The sequence below is a fragment of the Bison bison genome, unplaced genomic scaffold (genome assembly GCF_000754665.1).
Source record: "Bison bison bison isolate TAMUID 2011002044 unplaced genomic scaffold, Bison_UMD1.0 scf7180017864217, whole genome shotgun sequence".
NCBI classification, from domain to species: domain Eukaryota; kingdom Metazoa; phylum Chordata; class Mammalia; order Artiodactyla; family Bovidae; genus Bison; species Bison bison.
The window spans coordinates 3913136-3932044 of NW_011494789.1; the positions used below are offsets into that span (position 1 = coordinate 3913136).

Genomic DNA, 18909 nt, shown 5'->3' on the forward strand with positions numbered 1-18909 from the left:
AGTTGCCATTCCCTTAGGGGCTGCCCTGGTGGCCCAGTCGGTAAAGAATTCGCCTGCAATGCAGGAGACCCAGGTTCGATTCCTGGGTTAGGAAGATCCCCTGGAGAAGGGAATGGCAACTCACTCCAGTATTCTTGCCTGGAGAATCCCACGGACAGAGGAGCCTGGTGGGCTTCAATACATGGGGTCAAAAGAGTCGGACACGATTGAGTGACTAACACTTTCACTTTAAACCCTTAGAATGAAAACAATAGAAATGTTAACTTATAGGAGCTGATCTCTATCATGGCTGCCCATCTTCTTCCTAATAAATTGCAAATCGGGCTCATAAGGTCAGTATTCTAGATAAGGCTTTTGGCTCCTCTGTTCCATGGGTACCATTTCCCTTCAGGCCAAGATGGACAATCAAGTGCTGGGCTATAAGGACTTGGCTGCCATCCCCAAGGACAAGGCCATCCTGGACATCGAGAGGCCTGACCTCATGATCTATGAGCCCCACTTTACCTATTCTCTGCTGGAACACGTGGAGCTGCCCAGAAGCCGGGAGGTAAAGGGTGGGAGGGTCCTCTTGGATGGGACTCGGGGCAAGGACTCCCCCAGTCGCACTGGGTGGGGGACAGAATCCCTCTCACACTTTCTTTCCTGGAGGCCAGATGCCAAAACAAGAAAGAGAACCTGTGCACGGGAATCACCAGTCAGCTGGTGACTGAGTGTTTGTACTACAAATCAGGCAGAGATGGACTGGCCTCCAGCCGGTTCCAGGTAGAGAGCAGGAGAGGCCATGTTTGAGTGGTAGCAGCATGGAGTGGGGTCATGTAGGAATGGGGTGCGAGTGGGCAGAAAGTGAGCACATTTGTGGAAAGCATGCAGAAGCCAGCAGCTCAGAGGCCGAGTTTAGCAGCCTGAACTTGGAGGCCGGAAGTCCTAGCTGAATGTGACCTGTGTGATGATGAGGTCTCAGTTTCCCCTCCTCCAAAACAGAAGTGATACCTTTGCCGGTCCACCTCACCAGGTAGTCAATGCACGAGATAACTCGGGACAGGTACTTTGCAAACTGTATTGGAGAAGGGGACTGTGTCATGGCTGAGCAGAGAGAGAAGGCCAGGCTATGGGGAGACTTAAATGCCTGGTGAGGGGCCCTGACTCCATCCTGGATACTGTGGGTCTTGTCCCTTCCCGTCGTTGCTCAGCTCTGGGATCAGGGCCAGAGCCACCTTCAGCTGGCCCTCGGAGCACACGGACACTGATCCAGAATCCTCAGCTTCTTCTGCTTCTTCATGGGTCCTCGGGAAAGTTTTAGGACCCTCTTCAGGAAAGAGAGGGTGGAGGGCCAGCCCTGAGAGCTGCCAAGGACTGAGAGAGAAGAGGTGGCCCAGAAATCAGCGGAGCAATTGCAGGATTGGGCGAGGGGGAAGAAGTAGCCCATGTGGGGTCCTAGGGACGAGGGTTTAATCCCACCCTTGTGGTTCTGACCAGCCTCCTCTCCATTCACAGCGCTCGCTGTCACCCAAATCCACATCCCCCCCACCATCCCCAGAGGTGAGTCTGCCCCGCGCCTGACACTGGTCCAGCCCTGCTCTGATGGGGCTAACCCCTGCCCCACACACATCCAGGCTGGGCTCGGCAGAACCTAGGGGGTGATGGAATCAGTGGACCTTGTCCTGTCACTGGCCAGCTCTGGGTTCATCTGTGTCTGACCCAAGATCTCACTTAATCCTTTCTTCTGGATCAGGCACCATTAGTAGATCAAGTCCTTGGACAGCCCTCCTCTGCCCTGGGGTTGGGGGCGTGTGGGCTGCTAGGGTGGGAACACCAAGATAGTGGAAGGGGTGGGGTGGGGGCCTGGGAGCTGCAGTGAACCACACTTCTGCTCTGCAGGTGTGGGCAGAGAGCCGGTCTCCTGGAACCATCTCTCAGGCTTCAGCCCCGAGAACTGCTGGGACCCCCCGGACCAGCCTGCCCCATTTCCATCATCCTGGTAGGTTTTACTATTAGCGTGGCTACATCCTTGCCCGAAGACCTCTTTTTTTCCTTCAGGAACCCAATTGCCTTACTCTTAGTTCCCTATTCTCTGGAGTATATGCACACCAGCAGAACTGGCTAATGCTGGAACCCAGGCAGAGCTCCCAGAGAGGGTGGACCTGTTGCATTTTCCCTCCCACCCAGACAGAAAAGTGTGAAACGTCCCAATCCCTGAGGGAGAGACGGTTCTAGGATCTCCAGTTCTGTCTTGGCTCTTGGCAGGCCCCTGAGAACTTCCTACCTCCTCCCAATCCATGTCTCCATTCCCTCCTCTGACCCAGCCTTCCCGTCATCATCACTAACATCCCTTCCAATCATCACTGCCTCCTTCTCATCCACTGTTGCTCCCTCTCCACAGAGACCACTCGCCCAGATTCCAATATCTACAAGAAGCCCCCCATCTACAAGCAGAGAGGTGAGGGTTCCCCTGACAGACCAGCACCCCCTTTCCCACCACCTGCTGGGAGGCTGCACTGAGGGTGGGAGGGCCATAGGAGCGGAGATGTTCATAACATGCCCTGTGCTCTTCCTCATGTATTGCTGTTGTATCCACGATCTTACATGTGTGAAGAGGGAGATGTGAGCGAGTGGGGAGCTGGGGTGGGAGGCGGCCTGCTGGGCGGGGTATGCCTGGGGCTGACCTTGACCTCCCCCTCACCCCAGCAGAGTCCACAGGAGGCAGCCCTCAGAGCAAGCACCCCATTGAGGACCTCATCATCGAGTCCTCCAAGTTCCCCGCAGCCCAGCCTCCCGACCCCAACCAGCCAGCCAAGATCGAAACGGACTACTGGCCGTGCCCCCCATCACTGGCTGTTGTGGGTAGGAGAAACTGCTGGAGAGGGGAGAGGGAGGCCCAGACACTGCCTCATAGGCCCGGCTGAAGCCCCAGGAACCCACTCCCATCCCCTGCATGAGCCCTCCAGGCTCCTGCTCCCCCATTCCCAGCATTCCCATCCCTCTCAGTGTAAATGACCCTGCTTGTTAGTCATTAATTCACTTTCCGTTCATTTCTTTCACTGCTTAACAGATATTTGTTGAATTTCTACTGCGTCCCAGGCTCTGTGATGAGAGCTCTGGAAAGAGAAAGAGAAACGAGACAAGGTCTTGGTCCCCAGTGACTTTTAAGTCTCGTGGGCATGTGTGACCTACCCAGCTTCACTACAAGACTAGAAAACATTGCTTTTAATGATTTGCAGTGTTCCCTTCAAGGTGCAGCCCTAGGGAGCGGCAAGTTGAGTGCGTGTTGATTGACTGATGTGCCTGTTTCCCTCTGCTCCCCAGAGACAGAATGGAGGAAGCGGAAGGCGTCGAGGAGGGGGGCTGAGGAGGAGGAGGAGGAAGAGGATGACGACTCCGGGGAGGAGATGAAGGCTCTCAGGGAGCGGCAGAGAGAGGAACTCAGTAAGGTAGTGTCTGGAGACCCCCGCCCGCCTCCCTGTGTCATCCTGGGCTTCCTTCCAACATGGTGGCTGGAGAGGAGCGAGGCAATCTGAGAACCCCAAACTGGAAGCTACCAGCCCTCTCAGAGCCTGGCCTCAGAAGCCACGGGGCATCCTTCCAGTGTCTTCTGTTCTGATCTGAGTGACTTCATGTCTGAAGAGTATGGTGGTCAGAACATGTGAGGAGCTCCCCTTCTTTGCCAGGATGTCAGGCTATGCTTTGACAGGGACACGGGGATTGCATGTCACTGTGGGGGATGCCACTTATGATTAGGACCAAAAGCACAGAAAAGGGTGGCGTGGACAGTGCTAGGCTTCAGCAGCCACAGTAGTTCATGGGACGAGGAGAAAGGAGTGAGCAGACTGCTGGCCTCCAAGCAGAGAGAGGGGGTCCAGGGAGTCACAGAAAGACCACTGTTGGTGACATGGGCTTGTGCTCTAGGCATTGTGGCCTGGGATGCAGAGGCCTCTGGGGCAGAGTTAACACCAAGCAGCTCTGACTCCTTGCTCTCAAGGGTGACCAGACCCAATGTGGCAGAGCTTCCCACAAGAAGGACAGGCTCCATGGGCTCCAGGCTACCACCCAGCCCCTCAGGAACTCTGTCCCCACTCCTGCCTGTGCTATCGGATCAGATCAGTCGCTCAGTCGTGTCCGATTCTTTGCGACCCCATGAATTGCAGCATGCCAGGCCTCCCTGTCCATCACCAACTCCCGGAGTTCACTCAGACTCATGTCCATTGAGTCAGTGATGCCATCCAGCCATCTCATCCTCTGTCGTCCCCTTCTCCTCTTGCCCCCAATCCCTCCCAGCATCAGAGTCTTTTCCAATGACCCAACTCCAAACCTTTTGGAGATGAGAAACAAGTCCAGTATCAGGACTTCCCTGGCAGTCCAGTAGTTAAGACTCCATGCTTCCAATGCAAGCATGGAGTCTTAAGTGAATCCTTGGTCAGTGAACTAAGATCCCAGATGCCATGCAATGCAGTCAAAAAAGTTAAAAACAAAAAGAAACAAGTACTGATGCCGCCTTGGATCCATCTTCCTCTCTCCTTCCCCAGGTTACTTCCAACTTGGGAAAGATGATCTTGAAAGAAGAGATGGAAAAGTCATTGCCTATTCGGAGGAAAACCCGCTCTCTGCCTGACCGGACACCCTTCCATACCTGTGAGTGTCATCGAGGGGGCTCAGAATCACCTGGCTAGATCCTGAATCAAATACCCCGCTGAGTCTGTCACATGCCCAGCCCTGTGCTACTGTGGGTATACGAGATGGAGAAGATTCCGGTGCTGGCCCAGGGTGCTCACACCCTCCTTAGGGCAAGAGCACCAGCTATGGAACAAAATCAGATGACAAAAAATGGCATCAGTTAAAACAGAATTAGCATATTTCATTTAATTCAACAAGCATTTATTGGGTGTCTACCATGTTCTTAGGGCTTCACTGGTGGCTAAGAATGTAAAGAATCTGCTTGTAATACAGGAGACGCAGGAGATGCCGGTTCTATCCTGGGGTTGGGAAGATCCCCTGGAGAAAGGAATGGCAACCCACTCCAGTATTCTTGCCTGGGAAGTCCCATAGATAGAGGAGCCTTGTGGCCTACAGTCCATGGGGTCACAAAGCATCGGACACGACTGATTGAGCAACTCACGCTTCACCATATTCTTGATCCCTGGGGATATAAAGAGTAAAACACTATAGTGCTGCCTTCTGGTAGCTTCAGGACATGGGGGAGAAGTAACATGGAAACTGGGGTTTTAGCACAGCATAGCAGGTGCTGGGAGATGAGAACTACATTTGAAGTGCTTTGAAAGGATGCTGACAGGGCCTGGGTTCCAGAGTTGGAGTCTTGCAGAATGAGACACAGTGAGTGGGGGAGAAGGGCAGTGAAGATCCTAGGGATGGTGTGGGAGCAAAGGCCAGGAGCAGCAAACATCCAGCCAGTGGAGAGGGCCTCTGGAAATCTGGAATTACAGAGCACAGAGCCTGTGGTAGAGTGGCCAGGGCTTTGGTGCCACGGTGCTCATCACCAAGGCTAGCCTGGGCTTCCTTCCAACACAGTGGCTGGAGAGGAGGGGGGCAGATCTGAGAACCCCAAACTGGAAGCTTGAGGCCTCTCACTGCCTGGCCTTGGAAGCTGTAGGGCATCCTTCCAGTGCCTTCTGGTCAGAGCAGGTCATCAGGCCCCCAAGACACAAGGGAGAGGAAAGAGATTCTGCTTCTTGATGATAGGAACCACCCAAGGGCACACAGGCTCAGAGATGATGTTGCAAGCCATCTTTGGAGACAATCTGCCACCCTTTCCAGTTGTCTGGTTAAAGGCTAAAGATATTCATAGGCCAGGGAAAAAGGAATGAGTTTGAGAATTATACAGATACAGTCTGTATAGTAATAACCCAGAACTTAAAAATTTTCAGTTTTACAATGGTGCAAAAGCAATATGCATTCAGGAGAAATGTCCAGTTTTGAATGTTGACCTTTTCCCAGGCTAGTGATGTGCAGTATGATGCTCTCTCTCTTTTTTTTTTTTTTTTTTTGCCACATTGTGCAAAAATGGAGATCAAACCCACGCCTGTGCCCTCAAGAAGCCCAGAATCTTAGCCACTGGACCACCAGGGAAGTCCTACAGTGCTTTCCTGAGATGCTGGGCAGCATCAGTGAGCCATAGCTCCCAGTCAGTCACACCATCAAGACAGGAAACAAACCGTACACTTAACAACCATTCTGTACCCAGGGAGCTGTTCTGTTTCTCACTTTCAGTACAGTATGCAGTAAACTACATGAGAGATTCAACACTGTATTGTCAAATAAACTTTGTGTTAGAGGATTTTGCTCAGCAGTAGGCTCCTGTAAGTGTTCTGAGCACGTTTAAGGTTGACTGGGCTAAGCTCTGATGTTTGGTGGGTTCAGTGTATTAAATGCTTTTTTTTTTAATTTATTTTATTTTTGACTGTGATGGGTTTCATTGCCATGCAGGCTTTCTCTAGTTGCAGCGAGCTTGGGCTAATCTGCTTGTGGTGGAAGGGCCTCTCATTGAAGTGGCTTTTCTTATTGTGGAGCACAGGCTCTAGGGTGTGTGGGCTTCAGTAGTTGTGGCACATGGGCTCAGTAGTTGAGGCTCATGGGCTCATCAGTTGTGGCCCATGAGCTCAGTTGCCCCGTAGCATGTGGGAATCTTCCTGGACCAGGGATCGAACCGGAATACCTTGCATTGCAAAGTGTATTCCTAACCACTGGACCACCAGCAAAGCCCTGTTAAATGCATTTTGACTTACGATGGTTTATGGGCTCGTGACTCCATCATAAGCCGAGGAAGATCTGTAGAGGAGTTAGAATCAACAGGACTGAGTGGCTGATTGGATTTGGGCAGTGAGGGAGAGATGAGTGGGGGTTTTGCCTTGGGTTCTGGGTAATGACAGACCTGGGGCAGGTGTCAGGGGAAAGGCGAAGACACTGTTTGAGATATGTTGGGTCTTAAGTGCATGTAGGTGGGATGCTGAGTTTGACTGAGTTGGAAGCTTGAGGGGTGAGTCAGGGCTCAGGTAGAATCTTCAGCTTATATGTGGTAATGGGACCATGAGAAAAAATTCCATTGTGTAGAGATAGAGGAGAGAAGGACAAGGCACCGAGGGCTTAACAAGGTTCACCGAGGGCTTAAGTGCTTGAGGAGCACTTAACTATGATCCCCTGGGAGCACTGGCTGGGAAGAAGTGGGGAAAGAGACCCAGTCTTAGGATGCAGGAGGCTGACCTTGAAGGGGTCTGGGACTTGGACCTGAGAGCAGGCCACATGAGAAATTGGGCAAAGAATCCGCCTGCAATGCGGAAGACCCGGGTTTGATCCCTGGGTTGGGAAGATCCCCTGGAGAAGGGAATGGCAGACTGCTCTGGTATTCCTGCCTGGAGAATCCCCATGGACTGAGGAGCCTGGCAGGCTACGGTCCATTGGGTCGCAAAGAGTCAGACACGACTGAAGTGACTTAGCCCACACGCACGCTGAGCTCAGGTGAGGCTCAGTGAGAGTGGTGAAGGTTCAGAACAGTTTCTGCTGGGAATGGGGACTGGGCAGAGGGTTTAGGGTCTGTAGTGATACTCACCCACACGGGGTGGTGCTTCCCATAGCCTGTGGGCTGAAGGGCAGCGCAAGGTTGTTGCAGATTAGAGTTTTTTGTTTGTGTTTTAACAAGAGGAGTTTTTTCTTCATATTAAATGTTTAAATTATTTAATTAATTTATTTGGCTGTGCTGGGTTTTAGCAGCAGCAGGCAGGATCTTCGATTTTCATTGTGGCATGCAGGATCTTTAGTTGCAGCATGTGGGATCTAGTTCCCTGACCAGGGATCGAACCCGGGACCCTTGCATTTGGAGCATGAAGTCTTAGCCACCGGGCCACCAGGGAAGTCCCAGGGTTAGAGTTTTGTAAGGCACGTGCTGAGGGACTAAGTGGCCAGAGGAGCTGCTAAGTGGATGGAAGTGTGAAAGTAGAAGTGTTAGTCTCTCAGTCGTATCCGACTCCTTGGGACCCCATGCACTGTAGCCCACCAGGCTCCTCTGTCCATGGGATTCTCTAGACAAGAATACCGGAGTGGGTTGCCATTCCCTTCTATAGGGGATCTTCCCAGCCCAGGGATCGAACCTGGGTCTCCTGCATTGCAGGCAGAGTCTTTACCATCTGAGTCACCAGGAAAATCCAAAATACTCAAGGTTATATGCCCAGTCCGGAGAAGGCGATGGCACCCCACTCCAGTACTCTTGCCTGGAAAATCCCATGGATGGAGGAGCCTGGTGGGCTGCCGTCTATGGGGTCGCACAGAGTCAGACAAGACTGAAGCAACTTAGCAGCAGCAGCAGCATATGCCCAGTCACAGGTTGAAGGTCAGGGGAGACTGGGGAATGCAGATGCTGGAGGCCCCATGAGACTGACCAGCAGACATGCCAGGAATGTGGCTGATGGAAAACTTCAAACAAAGAAGGGCGCTGTGACCCCAAAGTGGGATACCCAGGCTTCAATGTCAAGGTGAAGCCGCTATGGACAACAGGATCCAGGAGCTGACCATTGGAAGGGGTTGCCTGCTGTGGAGCAGAAGTGAAGGTCACTGGGTTGGGGGACTCAAGGAACTGTTAAGGCTCATAGATGGCTGGGACATCCACCTGGTCATCAAAGTGATATTTCAGCTGGATGATATTTCAGTGTGGGTGGGAAGAGTTATGGTAGGCTTTTTTAGAGAATGTAGAATAAATAGTTAAGGCCTGAAGAATGAAGCAGAAAGAGAGAAATGTCCCGGAGGTTGGATTCAGCCCTCATGCTCCACCAGGATTAACTAGTCAGGCAAAATTAGCTCTTTAATGTGCATTCGGCCTTGCAGAGTTGAGTAGCGAAACGCCTGCGTCAGCATCATTGTTGGCATCCCTGAACTTGTATGGGACCAATGGTCACATGATCAAGTAGATTACGAGCATAGCTGATCAGCCTTGACAGTTGCAGAATTACGAACAGGCTTGTCATTCTGACTTAATGGTAACATTGAAATTAATGGTCACTTTTAAACATAATCTATCTAGAAGTAATTAGGAGTGAAAACCTTATACTTGAAATTCTACTAGTCCATCAAGGAAGAAGTGCATACTTATTATCACAAAGGTGAAGTACTTCAGTAATGAATGAAGGACTTCTCTGGTGGTCCAGTGGCTAGGACTCCACACTCCCAATGTAGGGGCCCCAGGTTCGATCCCTGGTCGGGGAACCAGATCACACGGGCCATAACTAAAGCCTGGCACAGCTAAATACATAAATATTATTTAAAAATAATTAATGAGGGTTGTTGGAGAAGGCAATGGCACCCCACTCCAGTACTCTTGCCTGGAAAATCCCATGGACAGAGGAGCCTGGTGGGCTGCAGTCCATGGGGTCCCTAAGAGTCAGACACGACTGAGCGACTTCTCTTTCACTTCTCACTTTCATGCATTGGAGAAGGAAATGGCAACCCACTCCAGTGTTCTTGCCTGGAGAATCCCAGGGACCGGGGAGCCTGGTGGGCTGCCGTCTATGGGGTCGCACAGAGTCAGACATGACTGAAGCGACTTAGCAGCAGCAGCAGCAGCAATGAGGGTTGTGAAAACAGACAGTTCTCTATATAAAAGTAAGAAGTATCAAGAGGAAAAAAATGAGGTTGCCCTAAACGCATTTTATTCTCACAAATTTCCAAATAACATATCCTATAAGAATGTTTGAAGAAAACAATTATTCCTCACAGTTTTGAGTCTAACCAGGCTAAACTTTCACGCACACACACACACAAAATGCTGGTCAAAACAATTGCTATAGAATGCCAGCAATGTCTAGCCTCTGGAGATGAAGAAATTTTGACATTAGCCCAAACAAAGAAGCTTTCTAGGAAACCTGTTACTGAAAACCAATTTTCCTGAATTATAAGCTGTAGTTCTTGAAAGCTTAGTGATGTTGAAAGTGAAAGTTGCTCAGTCATGTCCCACTCTTTGTGACCCCACAGACTGTAGCCTGCCAGGCTCCTCTGTCCATAGCATTTTCCAGGCAAGAATACTGGAGTGGGTAGCTGTTCCCTTCTTTAGGGCATCTTCCCAACCCAGGGATCAAACCCAGGTCTCCGGCATTGCAGGAGGATTCTTTACCATTTGAGCCACCAGGGAAGCCCTTAGTGATACTATTAGAGGTCTAATTGCAAGTGACATCTGACTTGGGAATGTCAAGCCTAAGCAACTGCGGTGCCATCTAGCAGCTGACAGTGCTGGGAGAATGACTGCTTCTGTTTTATGACATCAGGCATTTGAAATTTGATTACTAACATTGCTAAACATAAAACTGTAATAATTTGATTCTTTGGACTTATTTTAGACTTATTTTTGTATCCCAGAGGTTCATCGTATGATGGTGAGCCTCATCACCTGGGGCTTCCCAGGTGGCGCTAGTGGTAAAGAACCTGTCTGCCAATGCAGGAGAGATGTGGGTTTGATCCCTGAATTGGGAAGATCCCTTGGAGAAGGGAATGGGAATCCATTCTAGTATTCTTGCCTGGAGAATCCCATGGACAGAGGAGCCTGGCAGGCTACATTTCACAGGGTCACAAAGAGTCAGACGTGACTTAGCTCATCATCTGACTCTGAATTTGAACACTTGGACCTTTGACCCAAATGTCTATTTTGTGCACGTCTGTTAAAGAGAGGGGAGGCGTCAGGGGCAGTTCAGAACTGCAGCATGCTGTCACCTGCTGCAGGTAACAGGCAGGAGCTGGAAACCAAAAGAGGTCCGCTGGGTTCCCCTAAGTCCCTTCTCCATGGCCCTGCCCCTGGCAGGGGAGGCCAAGGAATGACTGTCAGGCCAAAGGGACTGAATCGGGGCTTCCTGCTCTCTTCCAGCCTTGCACGCAGGAACGTCTAAATCTTCTTCCCTCCCAGCCTATGGCAGGACCACCCTGAGCCGGGTAAGGTCCCAGCACCGAACTCACAGATTGCTAGGGAAGAGTGGGCATGTGGGGCCTGTGAGGGACGGGGTACTCGGGCAGGCGGGGCAGCGGGCAGGGGGTGAAAGGGAACGATGCAGTACACTCCCATCTCCTCTGATCCTTTTGTGTCCTCTCCAGCTCCAGTCTACAGACTTCAGCCCATCTGGGAGTGAGGCTGAAAGCCCAGGTGAGAGACAGGGCTGACTTGATGCTGGGCAAGGGGCTTGAGCAGGCTCCATGGGCAGCCTGTGTGTGCGATGTGGGCAGGGCTCTGTGGCTGGAGGTGGGGGAGGCTGAACTGGCAGGTTGGAGGCCTGCTGACCTCAGAGCCACCTCTGAACAGTGACTCTTCTCTTCTGCAGGCCTGCAGGTGAGTGCCCTCCGGAGGGGAACATGTGGACCACGGAAGCCATGGATGGATGGGGAGACGGCAGTGCTGGGGGAGGGGGTTGTGGGGCCACGGAGTCACCTGGTGAGGCCGCAAGAAACACATGAAAAGGCTGGGGAGGTCTCCTTGCCGCACTCTGGCTCACTGCGGCTTTGGTCTCCCCAGAATGGAGAGGGCCAGAGGGGGAGGATGGACCGGGGGAACTCCCTGCCCTGTGTGCTGGAGCAGAAGGTGAGGGGCAGGGGCAGAGGCAGGGGGTGGCGGGCAGGGGACAGAACCGTCTCTAGCGGGGGAGGGCCAGCTTGGGGAGAAGCCAGAGAAGTGAATGCACTGAGGGGTCCTCTGGGCTGATGTTGGGAGGGGCAGCACGGAAATTGAATGGCAAGATGGCATGAGCCCCCACGGCCCCTTCAGGCTGATAAGGGGGCCTGGGGAACAGCAGGGGTAAGGTTGACAGGCACCTCTATGAACCTAATACTGCCCCCTTCTCCTCCCCAACCCCCAGATCTATCCTTATGAAATGCTGGTGGTGACCAATAGGGGGCGAACCAAGTTGCCTCCAGGTGTGGATCGGATGAGGCTGGAGGTATGCAGGGACAATGTGCAGGGTGGGTGAGGGGCTTCCTGCTGGGGAGGACCACCTCCTGGTCACTCGGCCCAGTCCCACCTGTGCCTCCTCCCCCTAAACTGCCACCATGTGTCCCCTCGCAGAGGCACCTGTCAGCAGAAGACTTCTCTAGGGTCTTCTCCATGTCTCCTGAAGAGTTTGGCAAGCTGGCTCTGTGGAAGCGGAACGAACTCAAGAAAAAGGCCTCTCTCTTCTGATGGCCCTCACCCACTCCGTGACTGACCCTCACCCCTGCCGCTTCAGGGCCCTGGAGCTGGGGTCCCAAGACCCCAAAGCATCATCTCTTGGTGGGGGGAGCAGGGAGGTAGCGCAGGGGTGGGCTTGGCTCCGTCACCCAAGTTGAGAGGGAGCAAGAAAGACCTCTGCCGTGTTGGGGTTGTAGGATGTGGACTTTCTTTCCCATAATGAGCCAGGACAGGGGAGGGGGGTCTCCTTCTCTCATCCCTGGTCCTCACAGTACAGGGCAAGCGCATGGACTCCAGCACACACAGAGTTAATGTTTGCATCCTCTCCCTACCCCATGCCCACATGAATGTCCCAGAAGAGACTGATGAGAAATGAACATGGCACTTAGTGGTCAGGCCTGTCTGCTGGGTGGGGAGATCTCTTGGGCCTGGTAGGAGGTCCCGTGAGGGTGGGGAGCAGCCAGGTAGGCAGAGAGCACCCCAGTACCCCATGTGTACCCAAGCACTCCTCTGCAGCTCACCTGGGACAGGTTCCCGTACACCTGGGCCTCCCGCCTCTCAGCCTCCAGCAGGGAGGCCACCTGGTCTCCAGCTCGCGCCCTACCCTGCCCTTGCGACCCCCAAGCTTTGAAGCCTCTTGCTCTAGCCCCGTGGCTTCCCCAGAAGCCTGTGGCATAGAGTGGAGATGTCGCCTATACAGACCCCCAGCCCACCATCAGCCTGCAGGCGCGGTTGGCTAGAATGCTGCCTTCTAGCATCCAGGTCTTGGGCGGAACTCATCTCCTTCGATGGGATGAGGAGCCAGGCTGAGAGTCCTGGCCATCGCTTCCGCCCATGCCCGTGCACGCCCCACCATGCTTTCTAAAGAATGTAATTTATTGGGGCACCCCCAGCTGCTTTCCTCACCTTACTTTCCGCCCTACCCTAATCACGCTCCCAGGTTTTCTTCTCTCCAAATACACATGTGTATATAATTATATATATTTTTTTGCCCGGGTCTGGGTTTTGTTCCTGCCCAGACCCTGAGATCCCTTTCTGCAGTGTGTGTGTGTGTGTGTGTGTGTGCGTGCGTGCACGCGTGTGATCATGCTGAGGGAGGGGGACTCTGCTTGGAATTAAAAGGTTGCATTGGGGCCCCAAATCTATTTGTTCTTTATGAGCTTCCACATCGGGGTAGGAGGGACAAGCGATGCCAGGCTGAGAAAAGCCATGGAGCAAGGGTTCAAATGGGGGAAGGGGGAGGCAGAGCTGGAGGAGGGAGAGAGACGGCACACATACTACCCGCCCCCTATCAGGAAAGCGGGGGCAAGCTAGCAGTTCCTGTCTGCCTCCTCTCCTTCAGGGGCTGAGTGATGGTGGCATGGACAAGGGGCCAGAAAGTCACACTCTGGAGGGTGAAATAGAGGCAGCTGGGGAAAAAGGCTCTGCCCTCCACTGAAGCCCTAAGTGTAGCCTTTGCGAGTCAAGCTCATCAATAGTCAACACGGTTGTACCCTTCCGGGCCTGTGATACCCACAGTTTAATGGGGAGGCCAAACACCCAGGAAAGGTCAGCGGTATGTGAGTGGGCAGTGAGCTGATTGTCAAGGGTCAGGAGGGAAAAACTGGGGGGTGTTGTGTTTAGTTGTGTCCAACTCTTTGTGGCTCCATGGACTGTAGCCCGCCAGGCTCTTGTGTCCATGGTGGGATTCTCCAGGCAAGAATACTGGAGTGGGTTGCCATTTCCTCCTCCAGGGGATCTTCCCGACCCAGGGATTGAACCCACAACTCTTGCATCTCCTGCACTGGCAGGCGGATTCTTTACCACTAGTGCCACCTGGGAAGCTGGGTGAAGAAATGATGGGTGAAATCTAGCAGGAACACGGGTCAAGTGGAGGCTGAAGGAGCAGGGGTAACTTGGTTGATTTGGCAGGACCGCCCAAGGCAACTGGGCAGGGAACAGGCCTGTTTGAGTGGGTGGAGGGGGTGAAGACTGCACTGGAAGATTAGAAAAAGGACTTTGGCTGTGGGTGCTGGTGGGGGCAGGCCCAGATCACCCAGCAGGATCAGAACCTGGGTTTGGGCACCTGAAGAGGTATGCAGTCTAGAGGACCCGGTGAGTTGGAGGAGGGCCCGAGTGTGAACCCAAGACTGTACCTGATACCTGAATCAACTCTCCTGCCCCCCTGAGTTTCTAGGCCCTTCAGCTGAAAAAAATCAAAGTGGATAACAGTCGCTCAAATGGGAATGATTACTTCTTTTTTTTAACTTTTATTCTGTAGAGTATTTATTTATATTTATTTCTTTTTAGCTGAACCATGCAGCATCAAGATCTTGGTTCCCAGGCCAGGATGACCAGGGATCAAACCCCAGCCCCCTGCATTGGGGATGTGGAGTTTTAACCACTAGACCACCAGGGAAGTCCCTGAGTGATTCCTTTAAATGGTAGCAGTTCTGTGACATCCAAAACGTTGTTTGATCCTCTTAACAAACTCATGAGGTCAACAACACACACAGGTTGTTTTCATCCTTTTCCAGGATGAGACAATTGTGGAATAGAGACATTTCACGTGAAGTTTTCGCTAGAGGCTACAAGCAACTAATGAATGCAGACTGGAGACACACATTCCAGTTTCTTCACCACTAAGCTGGGACCTTCCCAGTACAGACAGTTGTCTCTCCAAGGGCAGCAGAGAGAGGAATGGGTATTTAGTGAATGTTTGGAAGGCTTACCGTGTTCTAGCATGATGGACAGGAGCTCCCAGGATGCTTTGCACTAAGGGGTGGGAGGAATGTTTGATCCCAGGGCACTCTGGGAAATGTTTATGGTAGGGCTCAACTGGACTTGAGGTCCTAAAGGATTTGAAGTTCCCAAGAAATTTAAAGCAGCTCAAAGTGGAATGTGTTAGCCCAGACCCTCAGTCATTTCCAACTCTTTGCAACCCCACTGACTATAGCCCGCCAGGCTCTTCTGTCCATGGGATTCTCCAGGCAAGAATACTGGAGTGTGGTGCCATACCCTTCTCCAAGGGATCTTCCCAACCCAGGGATTGAACCCAAGTCTCTTATACCTTCTGCATTGGCAGGCTGATTCTTTACCACCAGCACCACGTGGGAAGCCCTCAAAGTAGGGATCTAAAATAAAACCTAAAATAAAACTTTGGTGATTATATAGTCCAGTGGTTTCCAAACCTTTTTAGTAGCCAGTCTTTTTTTTTTTAATTAGATCTTACTACTAGTAATTAGAATACATTTATAAGTGAATTTTATAGTCAATTATTATGAAATCAATCAATGAGAATAAGGAAGCTATTTGATGGGTATAAAAATTTTAAGCCAGGGATTATATATGACCACTGCCCTTTCAACAAGTGCAGGACCTAAATTACTCTTGTTTTTGGTTGCAAAGTATCAACAAAATCCTGATTCACATAGATTCAGATAAGGAGCTCAGTCATGTCCAACTCGTTTGAAATCCTGTGGACTGTAGCCTGCCAGGTTCCTCTGTCCATGGGATTTCCCAGGCAAGAATACTGGAGTGGGTTGCCGTTTCCTTCTCCAGTTTACATAGATAAGTAGTTACAAAATTTCAGTGGTTTAAAAATGCACACAAGAGACTTCCCTGGTGGTCCGATGGTTAAGAATCTGCCTTGAAATGCAGGGGACTCCTAGTTAGGGAACTAAGATCACACATGCCCCGGGTGACTAAGCCTGTGTACCCCAGTGAAAGATCCTGCATGACACAAGGAATACCCATCATGCTACAGCCAAGACCCAGTGCAGCAAAATACATAAATAAATATTTTAAAATAATGACACACACAAATGCGAACAGCCACATTCCTAGTGTTGAGAGACAGCAGCTAAGTCCCTTCTCTTGAATCTGGGCTTAGTGACTTGCTCTTTCAAGCTGTTTCTTCTGCAACAGCCTTCTACCTTCGTTTACATTGACAGAAGGGGAGGTTTATTCAAACCTCTTCTCAATAAGGTAAACTCGCAGCAGAAGTTAGCTGCATCAGTAGGCTCTAGCACATACACAAGTGTGTCCACTGACTTTTATTAGGGCTTTTAAAATTAAAATTTTTAAATTAAACCAAATAAAATATTATGAAGTTCTTATACACTTCCCCTACATCCTACATTTCCTTGAAATATCTTGAAGGAAAAAAAGTGGATTTAACCTATCCAGCCTGCTTCCTTTACCTACGAGGAAGAAGACCCAGAGAACAATGTTGGACTACACTCTAGATTACTTCTGTTTTGTTTTAATTTTTTTTTAATTTACTTATTTTGGTGGGATCCAAATACTAGCCCAGCCCGGGCTTGGCCGAACTCTAGCCTCTGCATTGCTGCACAGGCTTTTCTCTAGTTGTGGCGAGGGGAGGCTACTCTCTAGTTATAATGTGCGGGCTTCTCGCTCCGGTGGCTTCTCTTGTTGCTGCAGAGCACAGGCTCTATGGTGCGTGGGCTGCAGCAGTATCTGTTCCTGGGCTCTAGAGCACAGGCTCAGTAGTTATGGGGCATGGTCTTAGTTACTCTGACATATGTGGTATCTTCCTGGACCAGCGATCGAACCCTGGTCCGAAAATACTAAAGATGATCTTATTTGCAAAGCAGAAATAAAAAGACAGAGAACAAATGACTGGATACCAAGGGGGGAAAATGGGGGTGGATGGTGTGGGAGGTTGTGACTGACATCTATACAATACTATGTATAAAGCAGATAACTAACGAGAACCTGCTGTATTTAGCACACAGAACTCTACTCAGTGCTCTGTGGTGACCTAAATTCAAAGGAATTCCAAAAAAGGACATTCCAAAAATGTCTCATGCATTGTTGTTGTTGTTCAGTCGCCAAGTTGTGTCTGACTCTTCGTGACCCCAAGGACTGCAACACGCCAGGCTTCCTTGTCCCTCACCATCTCCCAGAGGTTGCCCAAGTTCATGCCCATTGAATTGGTGATGCCATCCAGCCATCTCATCCTCTCCTGCATTGGGAGGCAGATTCTTTACCAGTGAGCCACCAGGGAAGCCCTAGATTGCTTCTTAATACACAATACAGGCTTGTTTCTTGTCTTTGTTCTTATATTTTATACTTTTTAGCTTAAAAAGCCTCCTCTCATTTCCCATAGGCTTCTCACCAGGGACCAATTGTAGATGAACTGTTTGAAACATCTATTTTTCCCCAAGCAGCTGCCGGAGAACTGAGATCCAAATACTAGCGCAGCCTGGGCTCAGGGGAACCCCGGCCTCCCCATGACTTAGTCTGGACTTCAGGCTCCACAGCACACAGCCACCTCTGGGCAGGCGCTGCCTCTGGGGCCTCAGTCTCACTGGTGAATGGGGCCCCCAGGGCACGGCTGGAACAGTGAAGCTCCAGAACCCCACAGCTCCAGGTCCTCAGATCTGTGACAGGGGCTACCCCCTTCCTTCACAGAACCCCTGGTGCCTTACCTTCTCATCAGATGGTGTCAGGGGTCAGCAGGAATACATTCTGAACAGACATCAGCCCTGTAGTCGTGAAGAGTATCTTTCCATTCTGGGGAGGTGGAGGGGTGAGGCGGGGGAATGGGCTTTGACCTGGCAGAGCTGGCTGCTAGAAAGCCTCCTTCTTAAGGGCCCAGCTTTGGACATTATGGGAAAGTCTATTCTTGTTGAAGGTTCTGCCTGTGTGACTCTGGGGTGTACTTTTCCAGTGTGGCCCCCACTTTTCCGGGAGACCCACCATCTGTATCTTTCCTTGGTGTGTCTACAAGGGCAAAACGGGGCCAGTGTGACTTACTTGACAGGAAATATGGACCAGCACTGTAGCCACTTAAAGTAACAAGCAACAATGAAATTAATTTTTATAATGTACTTTGGTTAACTCAATTTACCTGATTGCATTTGAACTTGCAATCAACCTAAAACATCATTGTGTGTGTGTGTGTGCCAAGTCACTTCAGTTGTGTCCAAATTTTTCCGACCCTATGAATTAACTGTAGCCCTCCAGGCTCCTCTGTCCATGGGATTCTCCAGACAAGAATACTGGAGTGGGTTGCCATGCCCTCCTTCAGGGGATCTTCCCCACCCAGGGATAGAACCTGTGCCTCGTATGTCCCCTATATTGGCAAGCAGGTTCTTTACCACTGGTGCCACCCGGGAAGCCCAAAATACCCTGTGACTATTTTTTAATTGAAAAAAATTTTATTTATTTATTTACGGCTGCATTAAATCTTCTATGCTGAGAGGGCTTTTCTCCAGTTGCAGCAAGCGGGGGCAACTCTGTAGTTGCAGTGTGAGGGCTTATCATTGCAGTGGCTTCAGTGCTGCAGAGCACGGGCTCCAGGGCATGCAGCAGGTGGGCTCAGTAGTTGTGGCACATCTGCTTAGTTGCTCTGTGGTATGTGGGATCTTACCATACCAGGCATCAAACCCACGTCTCCTGCATTGGCAGGCGGATTCTTTACCCCGAGCCACCAAGGAAGCCCCGTTAGTGACTATTTTACATTCTTTCCTTTGTCCAACATGTCTTCAGCATGTGTCAGTTAGGAGTAACATTTTTCAGCTCCATAGCCACAAGTGGCCAGTGGCTACTGTGCTGGACCGGGATGGGGGGAAGAAGTCACCCTGGCTTGGTTCTGCCCTTCTGGACTCAATAGGGGAAGAAACAGTGTCTAACTTGGGGAAGGGGATAGCACACTGAGAAAATCAAGGCCAAGGATTACATAGGCAGAACCTTCAACCACGCAGGGCTTCCTGGAATGTTCAAAGTTGGGCCCTTTGGCAGGGTGCCTTCCAGCAGCCAGCTCTGCC

The 18909-nt window shown here is 51.1% G+C and overlaps 1 protein-coding gene and 1 non-coding gene across 9 annotated transcripts in view; both read left to right on the plus strand.

Annotated features, from left to right (window-relative positions):
• The window catches only part of DMTN (dematin actin binding protein), a 27574-nt gene extending 14443 nt beyond the window's left edge, over window positions 1–13131 (plus strand). For 4 of the 8 annotated variants that reach the window (XM_010845449.1, XM_010845454.1, XM_010845450.1 and 1 more), the window contains 13 exons: window positions 392–547; window positions 1495–1539; window positions 1879–1978; window positions 2381–2437; window positions 2686–2841; window positions 3304–3428; window positions 4521–4626; window positions 10850–10914; window positions 11074–11122; window positions 11298–11305; window positions 11489–11554; window positions 11829–11909; window positions 12035–13131. In XM_010845449.1, the coding sequence (XP_010843751.1) occupies window positions 392–547; window positions 1495–1539; window positions 1879–1978; window positions 2381–2437; window positions 2686–2841; window positions 3304–3428; window positions 4521–4626; window positions 10850–10914; window positions 11074–11122; window positions 11298–11305; window positions 11489–11554; window positions 11829–11909; window positions 12035–12148 (1128 nt within the window). In that variant the 3' untranslated portion in view covers window positions 12149–13131. The remainder of the gene's footprint in view (window positions 1–391; window positions 548–1494; window positions 1540–1878; window positions 1979–2380; window positions 2438–2685; window positions 2842–3303; window positions 3429–4520; window positions 4627–10849; window positions 10915–11073; window positions 11123–11297; window positions 11306–11488; window positions 11555–11828; window positions 11910–12034) is intronic. The other 4 variants (XM_010845453.1, XM_010845457.1, XM_010845451.1 and 1 more) reach the window with 3 other exon arrangements.
• On the plus strand, window positions 9129–9201 carry TRNAG-CCC. Its single transcript has one exon. It is a non-coding gene; the product is annotated as a tRNA-Gly (tRNA).
• Window positions 13132–18909: the final 5778 nt, after the last annotated feature.